General features: G+C 39.3%; 1 protein-coding gene across 1 annotated transcript in view; it reads right to left on the reverse strand.

The window, feature by feature from the left end:
• Positions 1-21,525, reverse strand: part of F5 (coagulation factor V (proaccelerin, labile factor)) — a 142,580-nt gene that overhangs the window by 27,474 nt on the left and 93,581 nt on the right. Inside the window, exons 14-17 of the mRNA XM_006872654.1 lie at positions 12,442-12,616; positions 9,388-9,624; positions 8,034-8,244; positions 4,852-5,031 (exon numbers count right to left, since the gene is read on the reverse strand). Of these exons, the coding sequence (XP_006872716.1) occupies positions 4,852-5,031; positions 8,034-8,244; positions 9,388-9,624; positions 12,442-12,616 (803 nt within the window). The remainder of the gene's footprint in view (positions 1-4,851; positions 5,032-8,033; positions 8,245-9,387; positions 9,625-12,441; positions 12,617-21,525) is intronic.

Raw genomic sequence — 21,525 nt, forward strand, 5'->3', positions numbered from 1 at the left:
TGGAGAAAAAGAGGAAGACCCCCAATGAGATGGATGGGCCAGATGGCAGCATTGATGGACTCAAGTGTGGCAACAGTAGTGAGGTTGGCCCTGGATCGGACATTGTTTCATTCTGCTGTGCATAGGGTAGCTATGAATGGGTGCTGACTCAATAGCACCTAACAACAACAACAACTATCAGTTACTACCACTCTTCTGTCAGTTTGTCCTGCTGTGTGACTTGTGTGTTGCTGCGATGCTGGAAGCTATGCCACTTTTTGTTTATTTTAGATAGCATCAGATTCACCCATGATGGAGTGGTTTCAATAGAGCTTCTAGACTAACATACATTATAAATAAGTAGAGATAGACCACTTCTGAAAAATCTTATGAATAGCTGCGGAACATCGTCTGATATAATGCTAGAAGATGAGCATCTCAAGTCAGAAGGCACTCAAAATATGACTAGGGAAGAGATGTCTACTCAACATAGAGGTGACTTTAATGATATGGATGGAATATAGCTTTCAAGACTTTCATTTGCTCATGAGACACAACTCAGAATGGGAAGAAATAGCTACAATAATAAGAATGTAGAATATATGAAGTATGAGTTGGAAAATCAGAAGTCATCAAAATCTAAGTGGAATGCATAATGATAGATATCTTAGTCATTAGTGAGCTGAAATGGACTGGTATTGGCCATTTTGAGTTAAAAACATCATACAATTTACTATGCCAAGAATGACAAATTCAAAAGAAATGGCATCCCATTCATAGTCAGTACAATGCTGTCTCTAAAAGATGACAGCCATATGCCTATAAGGAAGACCAGTCAATAACACTATTATTCACATTTACACACCAACCACTATAGCAAATGATGAGGAAATTGAAGAATTCTACCGTCTTTTTCAGTCAAAATTGATGAAACATGCAAGCAAGATGCATTGATAATTACTAGAGAATGGAATGCAAAAGTTGGAAACAAAGAGGAAGAATCAGGAGTTGAAAAATATGGCCTTGGTGACAGAAACAATGCTAGAGATCACATGACAGAATTTCACAAGACCAATGAATTATTTGGAGTCCTGGTGTGGCGCTATGGGTTAATGTGCTGGCTTACAAAGTCGGTTTGAACAGCAAGGTTGGTGGTTTAAGCTCACCAGCCACTTCTTGAAAACCCTCTACTGGGTGCTATAGGTCAAAACTGACTCAATGGCACTTAACAACAACAATGACTTATTCATTGCAAATGCCTTTTTAAAACAATATAAATGGTGATTATACATATGTACCTCACCAGATCTAAGACACAGTAATCAAATTGACTACAGTAGGAAGAGATGATGGAGAAGCTCAATATCATCAGCCCAAACAAGGTCAGTGACTGACTGTAGAACAGACTATCAACTGCTCATATACAAACTCAGGCTGAAGTTTTAGAAAATTAAAACAAGTCCATGAGAGCCAAAATACCATCTGTAAAACTGATTTGACACACGAAACACTAATGACAGAAGACCAGAGTCACTGTAGGATGACATCAAGAATATCATACATGAGGAAAGCAAAAGGTCATTTAAAAGATAGTAAAGAAATAAAAGACCAAAGTGGATTTCAGAAGAGCCTCTGAAACTTACTCTTGAATGTAGAGAAGCTAAAGTGACTGGAAGAAATGATGAATTAATAGAGCTGAATAGAAAATTTCTAAGGGCAGCTTGAGAAGATAACAGTATTATAATGGAATGTGCAAAGACCTGAAATTAGAAAACCAAAAGGCTCCATGGTCAGCATTTCTCAAGCTGAAAGAACTGCAGAAAAAATTCGAGCTTCAATTTCCAATATTGAATGATTCTATTGGTCAAAGAGTGAATGATTCAGAAAACATCAAAAGAAGATGGAAGAAATATACAAAGTCACTCTACCAAAAATAATTAGTCAATCATTTCAAGAGGTACCATATGATCAAGAATCAATAGTATTAAAGGAAGACATACAAGCTGCACAAAAACAAAACTCCAGAAATCAACAGAATACAAATTGAAAATTTTCAACAAACTGATGCTGCACTGGAGATACTTATCTATGCCAGGAAATTTGGAAGACAGCTAGCTACCTGGCCAACCAACTGAAAGTGATCTATATTTGTGTGCATTGCAAAGAAACGTAATCCAACAAAATCTGGAAAATTATCTAACAATATTATTAACAACACATGCAAGTAAAAATTGCTGAAGGTAATTAAAAAATGGTTGTAGCAATACATCACAAGGAGCTGCCAGAAACTCTAGTCAGATTTAAAAGAGAACATGAAATGTGGGACATCACTGCTAATGTCAGATGGATCTTGGTTTAAAGCAGATGTTTACTGGTCCTTCATTGACTATGAAAAGACATTTGACTATGTGGATCACAACAAGCTATGGGTAACACCCTGAAGAATGGGTATTCTAGAACACTTAATTCTAGAACACTTAATTGTGCTCATGAGGAACCAGAATGCAGACCAAAAGGCAGTCTTCAAAGCAGAACACAGGGACACTGAATGGTTTAAAATCAGGAAAGGTGTGTGTCAGGACTGTATCCTTTCACCATATTTATTCAATCTGTATGCTGAGCACATAATCTCAGAAGATGCACAATATGAAGAAGAATATGGCATCAGGATTGGAGGAAAGCTCATTAACAACCTGAGATATGCACATCATACTCTTTCTTGCTGGAATTGACGACTACTTGAAATACCTATTGATGAAGATCAGACTATTGCCTTCATTATGGATTGCACCTCAATGTAAAGAAAACAAAAAATCCTCACAGCTGAATCAATAAATAGCATTATGGTAAATAGAGAAAAGACTGAAGTTGTCAAATATTTCACAGTAGTTGGATCCACGATCGATGCTCATGGAAGCAGCAGTCAAGAAATCAAAGATGTATTGCATCAGGCAAATCTGCTGCAGAAGACCTCTTTAACACTTTAAAGGTATCATTTTGAGGACTAAGCCATGGTATTTTCAATTGCCTCATATGCATGCACGTTTAATCTGGACAATGAATGTGGAAGACAGGAGAACTAATGCATTTAAATTATGGTGAAGAATATTGAAAGTATCATGGACTGGCAGAAGAACAAATAAATCTATTTTGGAAGAAGTACAGTTGAATTACTCCTTAGGATGATGATGGCAAGACTTTGTCTCTCGTACTTTGAACATGTCAGGAAGGACCAGTCCCTAGAGAAGAGCATGATGTTTCATAAAGTGGAGAGTCAATGAAAAAGAGGAAGACCCCCCAATGAGATGGACTGACACAGTGGCAGTAATAATGGTCTCAAACATAGCAACAATTGTAAGGATGGTGCATTACCCAACAGTGTTTCATTCTGTAGTGCATAGGGTTGCTATGAATCAGAACTGATTTGAAAGAAGCTAACAACTACCAGTTAATCTTTTAAAAATACTGCTGACTATAATGATAGTGAAAATTAATAGCTGATGGTCATCTTCCTCAAGTACACTGAAAATGGTCTTCAGCCTTTCACTCGCCAACACAGATATTTTGATCTGAATATTTTGATGAGGCACCCATTGAAGCCCATTTTGGGAGTTCAAATTGATGGAAAGATTAGCATGTCTGCCTATGTTGTTGTTGTTAAGTGTAATCAAGTTGATAGTGACTCATAGCGACCCTATATATGGTTTCCAATGAGCAGCTCGAGATTTTGAAATGTCAACAACACCAGGATCCAATGGATCTGCTTATACTTGTGAAAAGATACAAGGTGAGTTTGACCTAATTCCCTCTGTTCCTTATCTTAATACAGAGGTTCTTTCCAGATTTATTAGGGAGTCACTGACAGGTTTAAAACAAAAAAAAGGCCACCAGTCTACCCTTTTCTCAGCCAACTCAAGCTCATTTGGACTTCTGTTACTACTGAGTCTCACACCAACTTCCCTAGCCAAAGTCCTGACTTTCTGTTACTCTGAGAACAGCTTTTGTAGAAGGTAAATTGCTTGATTAAAATGCAGGCTCCTCCCCACCCTTTCCCTGACTTTACATTCCTTCCCCTGCCCCCAGGTCAAGACCTAGTGTATCAGAGTCTACTTACATGAGCAAAATCTCAGCTTTAGCATCTGCATTTTAACCAGCTTCCTAGGTTTTATTATGTTCTCTAAAGGTTGAGAATCAGTGACATATAGAACTTACAACCCCACCCACTCACATAGTTACTACATACACAGACACATATACAAACAACTTGTTGGCACATAATAAATGGTTTTTAATGACTGTAGTTTGTTTATACCTTATCAATATTTTGTACATGAAAAATTGTAAAAAGCAATACCATTCTTTGGCTTTTACAATTTTTCATTCTTTTTTTGGTGGTCTCCAAACAGCCTCGTAAATCATTGCAACATTATGATTCCCTGAGAGTGTCACTTATACAAAGATAACAGGGTGAAAGAGCCAGGAGAATTTAAGCACCCAGAAACTCTGGTCAGTTTATAAGCTTTCTCCTTGACAGACAAAGTTTAGCTGTGCAATTCATCTGTGGTTCAAATCTGACCTGTGTGGCAAACACACTGGTTTGAGAGAAAGTGGGTTAGACACAGCATCTCTTTACAACTAGGTAGATGATAGATTTAGCCTGTGTGGTGCTGAAGACAACTCATAAATAACTTATTATTTTTAAAATCTGCATATAGTTGCTATGGCTTGCCCAAGCTTTGTACCAGAACTCTGGGTTCTGATCCATTTGGAAGCAGATACATAAGGAAGAAGTAAGGGAGAGTTAACGATGCTAAGATTGCCTTCTCCTGCCATTTCTTAGTGGTGTCCTCTTTCCATTGCCCAGGGCCTTACCAGGCAGAAGTGGCCAGACCCCTAACTGGTGCTGTTGGGTACCCTTTTCCAGTAAGGTCTGGCCATGAAAGTGAACCACATGAATGTCTCGAGAACTGCCCATGTTCAGCAGATGCAGCCTCACCCACTCTTGCTCATACATCATCAGGCCCGGCAAGTTGTAGATCAGTCCATTAATGGCTGAAAGGACAGAGAGTTACAATCAATGAAAAGCCTGAACATGCTAGGAGAGACGTAAGGAAATATGCAGCATCCCTCTCACCTGTCATCTTGCTTACTAGTCCATGTTCCCAGGCACACGCAGCCATGGAAAGGGTCCCCTACATGCCATAATATAAGTGAGAGGTTGAAACTTAGTCTCCTTATCACCTGGCCCACATCACACACCAGTCTATGGTAGCAGTGTAGGTGAGCTTTGTTTTCAAGGAGATTAACACTGTTTACCCCAGATTTTACACTTCTGTGTTTGACCCATTCTCCCCCCACCACCACCACTAAACACACACATCACATCTATGGTATCAATTTAACCTTGCTACAGAAGATGGGTGGATAAGCAACTCTAAAGGTTAGAGAAAAAAGGATACATAGCATGTCATTCTTCATTCTAAACTCAAACCCAACCCATTGCCAACTCATTCCAACTCATAATGGTCCTACAGGACAGAGTAGAACTGCTCCACAGGGTTTTCCAAACTACAAATCTTTATGGAAGTAGACTGCTTCATCTTTCTCCGAAGGAGCAGTGGGTTGGTGGGTTGGTTAGAACTGCTGATCTTTCAGTTAGCAGTCCAATGCTTCACCCACTGTGTCACTAGAGCTCCTTCATTTTATCCTAAGGCCTCATCAATTCAGAGATGTTGTTATTGTTGTGAAGTGCCATGGAGTTGGTTCTGACTCATAGTGGCCCTGTATAGGGTTTCTGAGAGTGGTTGGTGGGTTTGAACAGCCAACCTGTGGTTCACAGTCCAGTGCTTATCCTACAGTGCCACACCAGAAGTCCACCAACCATAGCGATTTACTTTCTCATTGGAATGGAGTTCCTCTGCACCTTTCTCCCCAGTTTAGATGTCTAGGATTCAGGCTGGTTTTGCTCTCCCCTTAGAGAAATGTGTGCGCCTCTAAAAATCACCTAGTAAACTTGAACATCTCAAAAATGTAATTAAAATGTTCGGTGATAGTACTTAGTGTTGGTGTGGTGCTGCAGGATAAGCACTGGACTGCTAACCTCATGATTCACCATTCAAGCCCATCAGCCACTCTCAGAAATCCTATGAGTTGTAACACAACAGAAACCACAAAAAATTTAACTGGGAGTAAGGTGAGGGAAGATTTATTTGTTTGCTTGTCTCCCCGCCCCCCCTCCTTTATTAAAGGAATTGCTATGGGATTTCAGGAACCAGGCATGTGAAATTTTGGAGAGGAAGGAGTAGGGATAATTTTGGCACCCTTAGCATTATATCATGTAAGGGAACACATCGCTACATAGTCATAACACCAGTCCTTACCCTCTCATCTTATTTTTTGTTTAAGAAATAGATCTCATAAGAGTGAAAGGCATTTCTGGTGATGATTAGGTCATCATTGCTAAACCCTTGTATATAACATAGAAATGAAGACTCTCAGTAACACAGATGCCCAGTAAACATGTGATAAATTGAACTGAGTGAAAAAATTCTGTCATTTATTCATTCATTCAATGTATATACTAAGCACAGACTGCAAAGTCCAACCATTGGATTAGGGGCTGAGAACTCAGGCACTATCCCAGGGGAATTCCCAATTGCATGGGGTTAGGCTACAATACATTTAAACCTAATATGATACAGAATGCATTTTACTCTTTCTTTGAGGAATCCAGAAGCAGTGCCTGCAAATGGCTCTGCTAGGAGACAGCAAGCCTATCTAATTCTGCAGCCTGTGCCTTTCCACTAGATGAAGAGGTTCCCTGAAGGGGATCCTTCCCACTCCTAAAACCAAGCACACTGTCTAGAGAGGCATTGAGGTGATAGGAGAGGAGAGAAGAAAGTGCTTCTTGGAGTCTGTTGTTGTCAAACTGTCTAAATGGTTCTTCTCCAGATGGTTTAATATAACTGTGTAACCTTTGTGTTAAGCTGGGTTATCTTGTTTGTTATTGTTGGTAAGTGCTCTAGATTTGGTTCTGACCCATAGCGATCCCGTATAGGGTTTCCAAGGAGTGGCTGGTGAACTTCAATTGCCAATCTTGTGGTTCAAGCCAACCTTGCAGTCCAATGCAATAATGCCACACCAGGACTCCTTAGTGGGTAGGATGACAAGCCTTGTGATCTACTTCAGAAAAATCAGTCAATGAAAACCCTATAGATCATAACTATCCAGTCCCCTTATGCATAGGGTCACTATGAGACTGGAACCAGCTTGCTGGCAGGTAAGAAGAGCAACAGCATTGTTAGAGGATAGGGTCCTGATGCATATCATAAATCATATTGTTTATCCTCCTCTGTCTTCTAAGTGGAGTCCTGGTGTAGCACTGTGGGTTAATGTGCCAGACTGCAAAGTCATTTGAACTGCAAATTCAGTGGTTCAAGCTCACAAGCTGCTCCTTGGAAACCCTATACAGGGTCACTATGAGTGGGAAACAACTCAATGGCACTTAACAACAACAATCCTTTAAGTACTTTTATAGGTGATTGTTGTTGTTAAGTGCCATGGAGTCAGTTCTGACTCATAGCGACCCTATCCAAGGAGAGCCAGGTGAATTTGAACCACCAACTTTGCGGTTCAAACCAACCTTGCAGTCTAGTGCGTTATCCCACAGCGCTACACCAAGACAGTTGATATAAGATTGTAAAACAAGCCCTGGTAGTGAAGTGGTTACGAGTTGGTCTGCTAACAGCAAAATCAGCAGTTTGAATCTACCAGTCGGTCCTCAGGCGAAAGATGAAGCTTTTTGCTCCTGTGGCACTATAGGATAAACACTTGACTGTAAGGTCAGTTTGAACAGCAAGGTCAGTGTCTCAACTCCACCACTTGCCAGGTTTCAACAGCCCTCTTTCTGAGATGTTTAAGGAATTACTTTCAGTTGTACTTCCTGGCTTCTCAATAGAATCTCGAGCTTAGTCTGCTGAGGACCTAAGGGCAGGAGTCACTGTGACTCAGTCTACTTTAATTTAGAGATTAAATCAAAATCAGAGGAAAAATACCAGGAAACTCATGGGCGTTTTTTACTTCTGAGGATGTGAGTATCCAAGATCTTTTGGGCTTTGTTTCATAGTACCAGCTCTTCTTTTCATCAAAGATCATAAAAAGTAAGACAAATTCTCTCATGTCCAAAGGCAAGTTGCTTTGTTTGTGAAGTGTTCCTTTTTTACAGATCAGCAGGGGACCGATCAAGCCTGAATGGATATCCTTTTCCTAGAAGACAATAAGAGCAAGTTGTATGCATTCCCTCAAGGCCTCCTTTATTCTTCTGACAATCACTGATCATACAGACAGGGAAGTCTTCTCACACCGAAAACCCACTGAAGTTGGTTGAGTCGATTCTGACTCTTTGTTAAGAGTCAGTTGACTCAGTTTCAACTCATAGCGACCTACATAGGGTTTCTAAGGAGCAGCTGGTGAGTTTGAACCACAGACCTTGCAGTTAGAAGTCCAGTGCTTATCTACAGTGCCACAAAAGCCTCTGAATTTGAAGATTTTAAAGAAATAATTTGATAGGTTTAGATATTTGTCATTTAATTCTGTTGTATTCATATTTCCTTTCTCTGATTAATGCTTTATTCCAAAATAGTAGCGATGATGATGATATTGACAATTATAGAATAGTTTCTATGTATTGAGCATCTACTAGTATGCAAAATGGTTTGATTATAGTATCTCATTCCTGATACCAATCCTTTATTAAACAAATATTTATCATGTAGCTATTATACACTACACATGGTTTTCTTATTTTTAATAGGTAACCATGGTTGAGAGAAGTTCAAATAACTTTTCTAGTTCACACAGTAAAAGGTCAGGGCAGGAATATAAATCTAAGTCTATTGTTCTCTCTCCTATGCCTGAAATAAAGGAGTCTTGACATTGCATTTTCTTCATAAAAAGTAGAAGAAAGTTATTACTCATTGAAGGAAATTATAGGTTAACATTTTCCTTTGAAATAAGTTGTTGTTATCATGTGCTGTCGAGTCATTTCCAACTCATTGCGATCCTGTATAGAGCTTCCAAGGAGCAGCTGGTGGGTTTGAACTGCCGAGCTCGTGGTTCAAAGCCCAGTGCTAATCCTATAGCACTACCCTGGGAGTCACTCTAAATTGGGGCCAATCATTTAAATAATCCTCCTTCCTCTCCACTGAATAACTCTTTCCTTTTCTCTGCTCTCTGAAGGGCTGCATGCTGCATTCCTGATTATGGTAGTTGTAAACTATTGACCACAGTCCTTACACATTCCTCATCAAGACCTCAGACACTTATCAAGAAATAGCTTTGACTTTGCCATTGGGTGGACTCAGGCTATAAAGTTAGAGGAATGATCGAAAACTTTGAGGATGTACCTACCGGGTTCACGGCTGAGTAGTAGGCCCATGCCCGACAGACCGAGCCAAGATTTTCTGGCCCCGATTTCTCAGTGGCATGCCATACATACGTATAAGTATTGTTTGGCTGAACAGCATTATCTTCCTGAAACCATTCAGGTGAGTCATCATCGTAAGTCTTTCCCTCTGATGACTTTTCATAGGAAAGTCCATGAGTATGAAGAGAATATGGTCTGGATGCTAAATTTTTAAAACGAACCTAGAAAAAGGAATGATCTGCAAATGTATGTAAGGTTAACAAAAATACAAACTGAAAAATGTCAGTGTTATAGGTCAACCAACCAACTAGTCAACAGTTGTTAAGTCAATTCCAATTCAAGGTGACACAATTTGTTTCAAAGTAGAACTGCAAGGAGGGTTTTCAAGGACTGTAACCTTTGGGAAGTAGATGGCTAGAATGTTCTTCTGAGGCTACTCTGGGTGGATTTGAACTGCCAATCTTTTGATTAGTATCTGAGTACTTAATTTTAGGCCAAAGTGGATGGCTATTAAACCAGCAGCACTTAACAATAATAATAAAATAGACTGAGTGCTAACAACTGCAAAGTAACAACAGATATTGTTATTCTTTAGTGCTGTGGAGTAGGTCCCGAGCCATAGCGACCCTGTATAGGGTTTTCAAGGAGCAGCTGGTGAGCTTGAACCACTGACCTTGCTGATCAAACTGACTTTGCAGTCCAGAGCATTAACCCACAGCACCACAACAGGTCTCCAATAATATATATTATATTACTTCATTTAATTTTCACAAGTATCCTATGAACAAGACATGTTTGTTCTTAGGCTCAAGGCTAAAGTATTGACATTACTTACAAATAAAATGATGGTACTAAGTGCTGGGGAATCAAAAATGAATGAGGTTCAGTCCTTGCTTGTGATAAGTTTTCAAACTACTGGTGAAGAGAGACATGCATATACCTATATACCAGCTACACTATAAAGTTCTCTCAGGAGAAATGACATTTGGGTTGGCTCTTGACAAATGAAGAAAAGCTCAGTAAGTAGTGCAAGAAAGAGGAGAAATAGATTTCAGGTTCCCAGAAGAAAAGGAACATGCCAAAAGGAGAGGAGGGACAGTAAGGATATAGGGATGACTGTGTTGTAGTGTGCACAGGGATGGGGTGGAACCTGCTGATACAAAGAATTGGAATAGGAACTTGGGACTAGATGGTAAAACCAGTTACTGTTAAGTTGATTCTGACTCATGGCAGCCCTGTGGGTGCAGAGTAGAAATGCTATCCATGGGGCTTTCAGGCCGTGATCTTTCAGAAGCGGATTGTCAAGCTGTTTTTTGAAATACCTCTGGTTGGGTTCGAGCTGTCCACCTTCAATTAGTAGTTGAATACTTAGCCATTTGTGCCACCCTGGAAAAGGAGCTAAATAACAAAAATCTCAAACCCATTGCTGTCAAGTTGATTCCATAGGGTTTCTGAAGCTGTAATGCTTTACCAAAGCAGATGACCTCATCGTTCTCCCTCAGAGTAGCTCATCATGGATTCAAACTTTTTGGTTAGCAACCCAAAGCTTAACCCACTGTGTAGTGGCTGCTGTTAAGTGCATTGAGTCAGTTCCGACTCATAGAAATCTAGGACAGGGTTTCCGAGGAATGGAATCTCACATATAGGCTGTGGGCTTGAACCACCAATCCTGGAGTTAGCAGTCCATGCTTATGCTACAGCACCACGGCAGCACTCCAGGACCTTAAATGCCAAATGGGGAGTCTTTGCACTCCCAGCCCAGGTGAGACCCATGGAGGGTAGGTACTCCTCCTGGATCTTCTCTGCTACAGCCTCTAATGATGAAAATTCCCCTAGCCTGAAGAGTCCTGCTGTGGTGTTGTAGGATACGCACTGGACTTCTAGCCTCAAGCTCACCAGTTCAAGTACATCAGCTGCTTCTCAGAAACCCTGAACTGGATTTCTAAGTGTTGGAACCAATTTGATGACACTTAACGACAACAGTAATCTGAAGAGAAAAGATTATTGCTTTCCATGTCTCTATGGTATGTTTAGTATAATTTAGATCGACTTGCCTTTTTACATTTTTAAAGGAGCAAATATTTGCTGAAAATTCTAGTGATGCTTAAACAAAAATAGAAGTTTATGTTCTTGGATCTAGAATACTGTAGAGTCAGCCTTTTTTTGTAAGTGAGAAGCTAGATAGGATGTGGGGATGTGGGGAACAAACTCTGTGATAAAAGCAAGCCTAGGATTTTGAAGAAAATAGACATGATTGGGAATACCTTGGAAACTTACTTTTGGGGTTTATTATTTTCATTTGAAGGCATGGAGACATTTTTACTTCCCTAATTCTCTAATTTACTTTAACTTCATTTTCTTTTTTAAGAAAATGTTATCACCTCTACCACTACTGCAGCCATTATTATGAAATCCAATCAACTCATTCTTGAACATATAATTTTTTTTCCCCTTTTAACTGTAGATAGGCATTGCAGTGTAATTTTCTCCATGTTATATAGTTTTTAGAGTTTGGGGTTGTTTTTAAAAATTATTTTTGTCATGAAGATTGCCAATTGATTAGCAAAGAGTCTTAGAGAAAATGTAATTATTGTTAATACTGAATTATTTTACTTTTTGTGAATTATTTTATTTTGCTGAATTAATTAATACTGAATGTAATTATTGTTAATACTGAAAAATAAATCAAGGCTCTAGTCAGAATGGGTAAAAAATGTAGAACAAAATTTAAAGTGAGAAAAACAACAACCAAAAAAACAGATTTACTAGTCTGAAAGAGAGGCAGGAAGTAAACAGGAAAACCTAATGAAGGGAAATGGAGAACCAGGGAGGAAAAGGGGAGAGGATAGGGATGGCAACCAATGGCATGGAACAATTTGTGGATGAATTATTGATTGGAAAATGAATTTGCTATATAAATTTTCATTTAAAGCACAATAAAAATTTCAAATAAATCAGCAATCACGCTCTTTCTACCTTCACCTTTATAACATTCTGGTGGTTTGGGAAATTCCTCCAATGTTCATAAGATGACTTACTTGGATAACATCACCCACTTCAGCTCTGATAACAGGACCAAGAATCCCCAGGTGCTCTTCATACTCCCCCTGAGGATCACGCATGGTAAAAGTGCTGTCAACGTATTTTCGAAAAACGACTTTCTTGTATATGGTGTCCTCAGGAGCTTCATCCTCATCTTCACTATCCACTTCACTGTGAGGAAAATAATAGTGTTTGTTTAAAAGAAAACACTAAAGACTTCAAATTTAAGAAATTGTCTCTATTTCTGAAAAATAGTGCCTAACAATAGATAAGGTTTTTAATAAATACGGGATGAACAAATGGATAAATAAAAGCACAAGCCAGAAACTATTCTTCAGTTTCCAGCTCAATGCCATTTCTTAGGTAATTCCTCCTATGATACTTTAGACCACGTCAGATTTCCCTGTGTCATTCCTTACATTTCTACAGTATTACTATAGTGTGTGTGTGTGTGTGTGTGTGTGTGTATAAAACAGTCTCTGTGTCTATTGGGTGACTAGTCCAGCACTTATCCTACAGCACCACACCAGGGCTCACATATAATATGTATGCACATATACATAGGATTTCTGGTGTGGCACTATAGGATAAGCACTGGACTGCTAATTGCAAGGTCAGTGGTTCAAAACCACCAACTGCTCCTCAGAAACACTATACAGAGTTGCTATGAGTCAGAACTGATTTAATGGTACTTAACAACAACAACAACTATATATTGTTAAGTGCTGTCAAGTCCATTCTGACTCATAGCAACCCTGTATAGGATTTCCAAGGAGTGACTGGTGGGTTTGAACCACCAACCTTGCAATTAGCATTCCAGTGCTTATCCTACAGCACCACACCAGGACTCTCTCTATATATATCTATAGCTACGTCTACCTCTATCTATGGTGGTGGTGTGCCATGGAGTCAGTTCCGACTCATAGCAACCCTGCATAGGGTTTCTGAGGCTATAAATTTTTATGGGTGCAGACAGCCTTTGTCCCTTGGAACAGCTAGTAGTTTCAAACTTCTGGCTGACTCATAACCACTACGATTAGCAGTCCGACTCATAACCACTACGTTACCAGAGGTCCTTACTAATCTCTCTTTCTCTTTCTCTCAATCTTTCTGTTGTTAAAGTGCCATCGAGTCAATTCTTACTCATAGGGATCCTCTATAGGGTCTCCTAGAAGCAGCTGGTGGGCTTGAACAGCTGACATTGTGGTTCACAGTCCAGTGCTGATCCCACAGCACCACACTAGGAGTCTATATATATATATATGTTGTTGTTTAAGTACTGTCAAGTCAGTTCTGACTCATGGTGATCCTGTATAGGGTTTCCAAGAGGTGGCTGGTAAGTTCAAACTGCTGACCTTAAGGTTCAAACAGACCTTGGGATCTAGTATTTATCCTACAATTCCACAAGTTGTTGTTTTATATATATAACACAATGCACACACTTTTTTCTATGTAGAGATAACCAACATTCTAATGGTAATCCTATAGTATATATAATGAATTATGTTGTTAAGTGCTGTGAAGTTGGTTCTGACCCATAAGGGTCAGTATAGACCTCAGAAACCCTGTATAGGGTTTCTGAGGAGCAGCTGGTGAGCTTGAACCACCGACCTTGCAGTTCAAACGCCTTTGCAGTCTGACACATTACCCCACAGCACCACACCACACCAATACTACATAATGAATTATAGTACACACAATATACTATAATTTTTGTTGTTAAGTGCTGTCATGTTGGTTCCAACTCATAGTGACCCTGTATAGGGTTTCTGAGGAGCATCTGGTGAGCTTGAACTGCTGACCTTGTGGTTCAAACCAACTTTGCAGTCCAGCACATAACTCATAGTGCCATACCATACTGTATATTACAGTGTATTATATATTTAAACACTTAAAACAACAACAATAATATATTTGGTCTACTTCTGAATATTTAGTCACTGAAAACCTTATGAAAAGTGCTGGAACATGGTCAGCATCAGAATATTGAATATTGAAATATAATGAAGAGGACCATATTGTCAGATACAGTGTGGGAAAATGAGCCCCTCGGGTTGGAAGGCACTCAAAATAAGACTGGGGAAGAGCAGTCTCCTCAAAGTAGAGCTGACTGTGATAAAACAAATGGAGAAAAGCCTTCTGGACCTTCATTTGCTGATAGGGAACAACTCAAAATGAAGAGAAATGGCTGTGAACATCCATTAATAATTGGATCATAGATTGTATGAAGTATGACTCTAGGGAAATTGTAAAAAATGAAATGGAACACATAGTCATTAGTGAGCTGAAATGGACTATTGAATCTGACAATCACATGGTTTACTATGCTGGGAATAACAAATTGAAAAGGAATGGCATCACATTCATCATGAAAAGAGCATATCTAGATCTGTTGTGAAGTACAACACTGTCTGTGATAGGGTAATATCCATACAACCTACAAGGAAAATCAGTTGATACAAGTATTACTAAAATACATGTACCACCCACTAAAGCCAGTGAGGATAAAATTAAAGAATTCTACCAACTTCTTCAGTCTGATATTGATCAAACATGCAACCAAGATGTATTGATAATTACTGGCTATTGGAATGCAAAAGTTGGAAACAAAGAGGAAGGATCAGTAATTGGAAAATATGGCCTTGGTAAAAATGATGCTGGAGATCACATGATAGAATTTTGCAAGACCAATGATTTCTCCATCACAAATACCTTTTTAAAACAACACAAAAGGCAATTATACACATGGACCTCACCAGATGGAATAAACAGAAACCAAATTAACTACATCCATGGAAAGAGACAGTGGAAAAGCACCATATCACGAGTCAAAACAAGGCCAGGGGCAGACTGTGGAATAGACTGTCAATTGCTCATATGCAAGATCAGAGAGAAGCTGAAAAAAATTAAACAAGTACACAAGAGTCAAAATATGACCTTAAACATATTCCACCTGAATTTAGAGACCATCTGAAGTACAGGTTTGATGCATTAGACACTAAAGATTGAAGACCAGAAGAATTGTGGGATGACATCAAGAATATCACACAGAAAGAAAGCAAAAGGTCATTAAGAAGACAAGAAAGACTGATGAAGATCAAAGACAGTCTTCAGGATGTATTGCACCTCATTGTAAAGAAAACAGAAATTCCCACAACTGGACCAATAAATAGCATGGATAAATGGGGGAAAGAATGAAGCTGTCAAAGATTTCATTTTGCTTGGATTCATTATCAACACTAATGGAAGCAGCAGTCAAGAAACCAAACAATGTCTTCTGCCTATAACTGATTGGAATACCTAAAATGGGGCTACAACATGCCCAGTGAAGGAGGCTTCCTGCAGAGCCTCTGCATTACATAAGACTATAGGTGGAAGCCTGAACCACATCCAGATCTTCAGAGATGGGAAATTTCCACTTGAAAGGACGGGAAGACCAGGCTGGAACAGTTAGAAGAACAGAAGACACTTCTCGAAAGAAACACCTACAGGAAAAATACAAAATATAGGTAGACTGACTATTACTACAAGAACAAGCAAGTTGCTTGCCTAGTAGACATCAAAGCAAGTGGTCGGATCCTCTCAGTGCAAACCCCTTTCCAAGACTAAGACTCAATGGGAATACACGCTCTGATTGGTGACCACGTTCGTCACCAATAAGGGGAAGTGAGAGAAAAACAGCAATGAAGCTGCAAGCTAAGCCCTACAATGTTCAATAGACTCCTGTGAACCTGGGTAGAGACCCGTTTGGCCAGCAGTGTGGCAAGACCTGGGGACTCTTGGTCCCAAAGTCAGTCACATAGCCAAAGAGGACTAGAATGGAGAGTGAAGCATCCAGCTGATAAGAAGAGAGGGCATATGCACAAGAACACCCACACTTGCAGATAATACCCACTTGACCTGGCTTCAATGACTGGATGATCAGAGCTCAACCAGAAGAAGAAAGAGGAGGAAAAAAAGAGTAATCTGATACAATTTAATGAACTTGACTTACACCTATGGATGCTGGAGCTCAAAAGAGGGAACAAACCTTTACAGCAAGAATCATTCCCACCCCCTCCATATACAGAGTAGACAGGGTTGGGCAACTTGGACATTGGCTACCCAAAATGGGGGAGGCTACAAAGGCAAGAAGTGACTGCTTACAAGCTTTCAAGAGGGAGCCTAGATCCAGAGATTCTACATTCCTAGGTATCCAATCTGAGTAGTATCCTATCTGTCTAGGCGGGGCTAATGAAAGGAAATACAGATAGGTCTCTTGTGATACAATAGTGAATAATGGTTATCAGGACTGATTGTGAGGGTTTTATAACAAGGAGGGGAGTGATTAACTTTTCAGTCAGGAGTGGAGTTTCCTAGAACCATGAAGGGAGAAGAGTGGAGAGCGGGACCCTACCCAGAGAAGCAGTGATGCCAGAGATGGAGGCAGAGATGATGACGTGGAGAGATGGAGCAGCTGGGAACTTTAGACACAGAGAGGGAGAGGGGCTGTGTGCTGACGACTGGTGGGCAGGCTTATAGTGTATACCCTTCGGTTGGATGATGATGCAAGGAGGGGATCATAACCATGGCAATGAAACAATTTATGATAGGATGAATGTAAAACTAATGTTCTCCCATGTAAACTATCACATAATTCACAATAAAACATTAACAGAAAAAAAAAAGAAACCAAACAATGTATTACATTAGGCAAATCTGCTGCACATGACATCTTTAGAGTGTTTAAGAGCAAAGAGGTCAGTAAGCCATGGTAGTTTCAATCACATCATAAGCATGTAAAAGTTGGATGATGAATAAGGAAGACCATAGAATAATCAATTTATTTTGATTATATTATAAGTGTTGGAAAACAATATTAAAAATACTGTGGACTGCCAGAAGAACAAACAAATCTGCATTGGAAGACGTACAGTCAAAGAGCTCCTTATAATCAAGAATGGCAAGATTTCATCTTCACACTTCGGACTGTTATAATGAGGGCCCAATCCATGGTGAAGGACATCATGCTTGGTAAAGTAGAGAATGATTCCCAATGAAATGGATTGACACAGAGTAGAGGCAATGGCTCAATCACAGCAACAATTGTAAGGCTGGCACAGGACGAGACAGTGTTTCATTCTGTTGTGTATGGAGTTGCCAATAGTAGGAACTGACTGACTGTATGACACCTAACAAAAACAATGCTTCTCTTCTTTGGTGAGACATAATCTCCCTCCCTTCTTCTTTCCAATCTTTCTTCCCCACACAATTGACTAATTTTCATTTGCATTGAAAATCTGCATGAGCAAGAAATATTGAAGAACAATATAGGAGACCTCACACTTCCCTGTCTCAAAACTTACTATACAAGTCACAGTAATCATTCAGGACCATAGACTTAGAGGACACCATGGTCAATTGGCACAACATAGTACACAAAGACAATGTTCTACATGCCCCTTTGGTGAATAGCATCTGAGATATTAAAAGTTCATGATTGGTCATCTAAGATACAGTTATTGATCTCTCCAAGTGCTTAATAAAGAAGAGTGATGAGAATTGACAATGCTTGTAATCAATGAGTCAATCTCCATGACCCTGAGGCTAGAAGAAATCGATAGTGTCTGCCTACCACTACCAACTGCTCTCGACAGGATCACGCTAGAAGGTTCTAGATAGAACGGCATAATGTGTGGAACAAAACTCAAAAATAGAAGGGGAAAAAAAAAATGGCTTACTGATCAGAAAGAGACTGGGGAACCTGAGACTGTAACCCTTGGCCACCCTTCAGGTCTGGAAAGGAACACATCCTCTTTCAGCAAGCAGTAAATAGATATATAGAGGGAACAACTTTCAGTTTAGCAGGAGATAGGCATTTAGGGGAAACAACAACACTAGTAAAATATGCTCATTATAAATGATGGAATGATCAATCATTTAAAACCAAAGGGGCAACTTGTATCTAAGGACAATGGTGAAAAGGATAAGATGGATTGAAGGAAAATAAGAGCCACAAGGAGGCGACATATGACTGTTTTTCGGCAGAGTGGATTGCAATCATTGAGATGAAGTAAAACGTATTATTTGCTGAATGTAAAACTGACAATCTTGTCTGTAAACCTCCACTCAATTCAATAAAAACTTAAAAAGTAATAATAATAATAAAAGACAAGACAGAAGAAAAAGACCAAAATGGATGTCAGAAGAGAGTCTAAAACTTGTTCTTCAGCATAAAGATGCTAAAGCAAATGGAAGAAATGTGGAAGCAAAAGAGCTGAAGAGAAAACTTCAAAGGTCAGTTTGTGAAGACAGATTCAAAGGTGTGCAAAGAGACAGAGTTAGAAAACAAAAAGGAAAGAAAATACTCAGCATTTCTCATGCTGACAGAACAGAATAACAAATTCAAGCCTCGACTTGAAATATTGAAGGATTCTATTGAATGGTGAAGAAAGCATCAAAAGACGATGGAAAGAATATGTGAAGTCACTGTACCAAACATAAATGGTCAAGGTTCAACTATTTTAAGAGGTAGTATATGAACAAGAGCCAATGGTACTGAAGGAAGAAGTCCAACGTGCTCTGGGAATCAATGGAATACAAATTGAAATCTTCCAACAAATTGATGTAGCACTGGAAGCACTCACTAATTTATGCCAAGAACGTTTTTAAGACTGATACCTGGCCAACTGACTGGAAGAGTTCCATATCTGTGCCCATTCCAAAGTGATGTGTTCCAGTAAAATGTGGAAATCATCAGACACTGTAAAAAATTTTTTGCAATCATACATTGAGAGAACTTCTAGAGGTTCAAGTTGGATTCAGAAAAGGACATGAATGAGGGATATCATTATTGATATCAGATGGATCTTGGCTAAAAACAAAGAATACCAGAAAGATGTTTGTTGTTGTTGTTATGTGCCGTCGAGTCGGGTCCTACCCATAGAGACCCTGTATAAGGTTTCTGAGGAGCAGCTCATGAGCTTGAACTGCCAACTTTGTAGTTCAAACTGCTCTGCAGTCTGGCACATTAACCCACAGCACCACACCAGGACTCCTAGAAAGAAGTTTACCTGTGTTTTATTGACTATACAAAGGCTTTTGGCTGTGTAGATTATGACAAGCTAGGGGCAACACTGAGGAGAATGAGTATTCTAGAACATTTAATTGTGCTCATGGGGAACCTGTACATAGACCACAAGACATTTATTTTAAACAGAACAATGGTTTAAAATTAGGAAACATGTGTTCCTGGGTTGTGTTAATTTACCATACTTACTCAATCTATATACTGAGCAAATAATCCAAGAAGCTGGATTATATAAAGAAAAACATGGCTTCAGGATTGGAGGAAGACATTAACAACCTGTGATATGCAGGTGATGCAACCTTGCTTGCTGAAAGAGAAGAAGACTTAAAATACTTACTGATGAAGCTAAAATACCACAGCTTTCAGTATGGGTTGCATCTCAACGTAAAGAAAACAAAAATCCTCACCACTGGACCAATAAACAACATCCAAATAAATGGAGAAAAGATTGAAGTTGTCAACCTTCATTTTGCTGGGATCAACCATCAACACTCATGGAAGCAGCAGTCAAGAAATCAAATGACGTATTACATTAGGCACATCTGCTGCGCAAGACCTCTTTAAAGTATTGAAGAGCTAAGATGTCAGTTTGAGGACTAAGGTGTGCATGACCCAAATCATGGTGTTTTCAATAACCTCATATACATATGAAAGTTGGACAGTGAATAAGGTAGACCATGATGTACTTGAGTTATGGTGTTAGAGGAGAAGATTAAAAGGACAATGGGCTTCCAAAACAATAAACAAATCTGTTTTGTAAGTACAGACAGAATGTTCCTTGGAAGCAGGATGGCCAGACTTCTTTCATACTTAGGACATACTGTCATGAGGGACCAGTCTGTGGAGAAGGATATCATGTTTGGTAAAGTGGAGGGTCAGAGAAAAAGAGGAATGTCGATGGTTCAAATTCACCAGCTGCTCCTCAGAAACCCTATACCAGGTTGCTATGAGTTAGAGCCGACTTGATGGCACTTAACAACAACATATGATGCTATCTTGTTATATAGCATAATATATTATAGTTCACTTTATATACTAAAATATATATAATATTCTATTAGTTGTTGTTAACCCTCTATAGGGTTTCTAAGGAGCAGCTGGTATAGCTGAACCACTGATATTGTGGTTCAAATCAGCCTTGTGTTCCAGTTCATTATCTCACAATGCCACAGTACATTATGCTATATTCGTATAATCAAGGTCAGCGGTTCAAACTCAGCAACAGCTCTTTGGAAACCCTATACAGGGCTGTTATGAGTTGGAACTGACTCTATGACATTTACCAACACCAACAACATATAATAAATTATTTATAATTTATTTGTGAAGTTATCTATTAATATCTACCTCTACAATAGAATGTAAGCCCCTTGAGGTCAGAGGTTATACATATTTATTCACAGTTTATTTCTAGAATCTAGCACATGGTCTGTCACATATGGAAATGTTAACCTTTTTGTTGAATGTGAAAATGAATGAACAAATATATAAGACGGTTTTCAAAAAGTTTGTGAAACAATTCTATTATTTTTCAATCCATTTTTCCATGAACATTTTGAAGCCCCCTTGCTTTCATGTACATATACCCATAGGGCTTTCTCCTCCTACTGGGTCTTGATCTTGCTCTTCTGTTTGCCTGGAATGCTCTCCCCCTCCATTCCCTGCCTAGTTCATTGCAATTCTTCAGAATTCAGCACAATTGCCACTTCCTGAGGATCAGCTGCCCGGATTCCAATATTATTATACATCTACCTTTCTTTCCTGCCATTTATCACCTCATTCCTATCTCCCTGCCCACTAACTATGAATGCAGGACCATGTGTATTTTATATTTTCAGCACTTTACATGTATATTTTATATTTTATAAATATATGTTGTTGTTGTTAAGTGCCATCGAGTCGGGTCCGACCCGTAGCGACCCTGTACAGGGTTTCCGAGGGTGTAAATCTTTATGGGAGTAGAAAGCCTCATCTTTCTCCCGCGGAGCGACTGGTAGTTTCGAACCGCTGA

The sequence above is a fragment of the Chrysochloris asiatica genome, unplaced genomic scaffold (genome assembly GCF_000296735.1).
Source record: "Chrysochloris asiatica unplaced genomic scaffold, ChrAsi1.0 scaffold00207, whole genome shotgun sequence".
NCBI classification, from domain to species: domain Eukaryota; kingdom Metazoa; phylum Chordata; class Mammalia; order Afrosoricida; family Chrysochloridae; genus Chrysochloris; species Chrysochloris asiatica.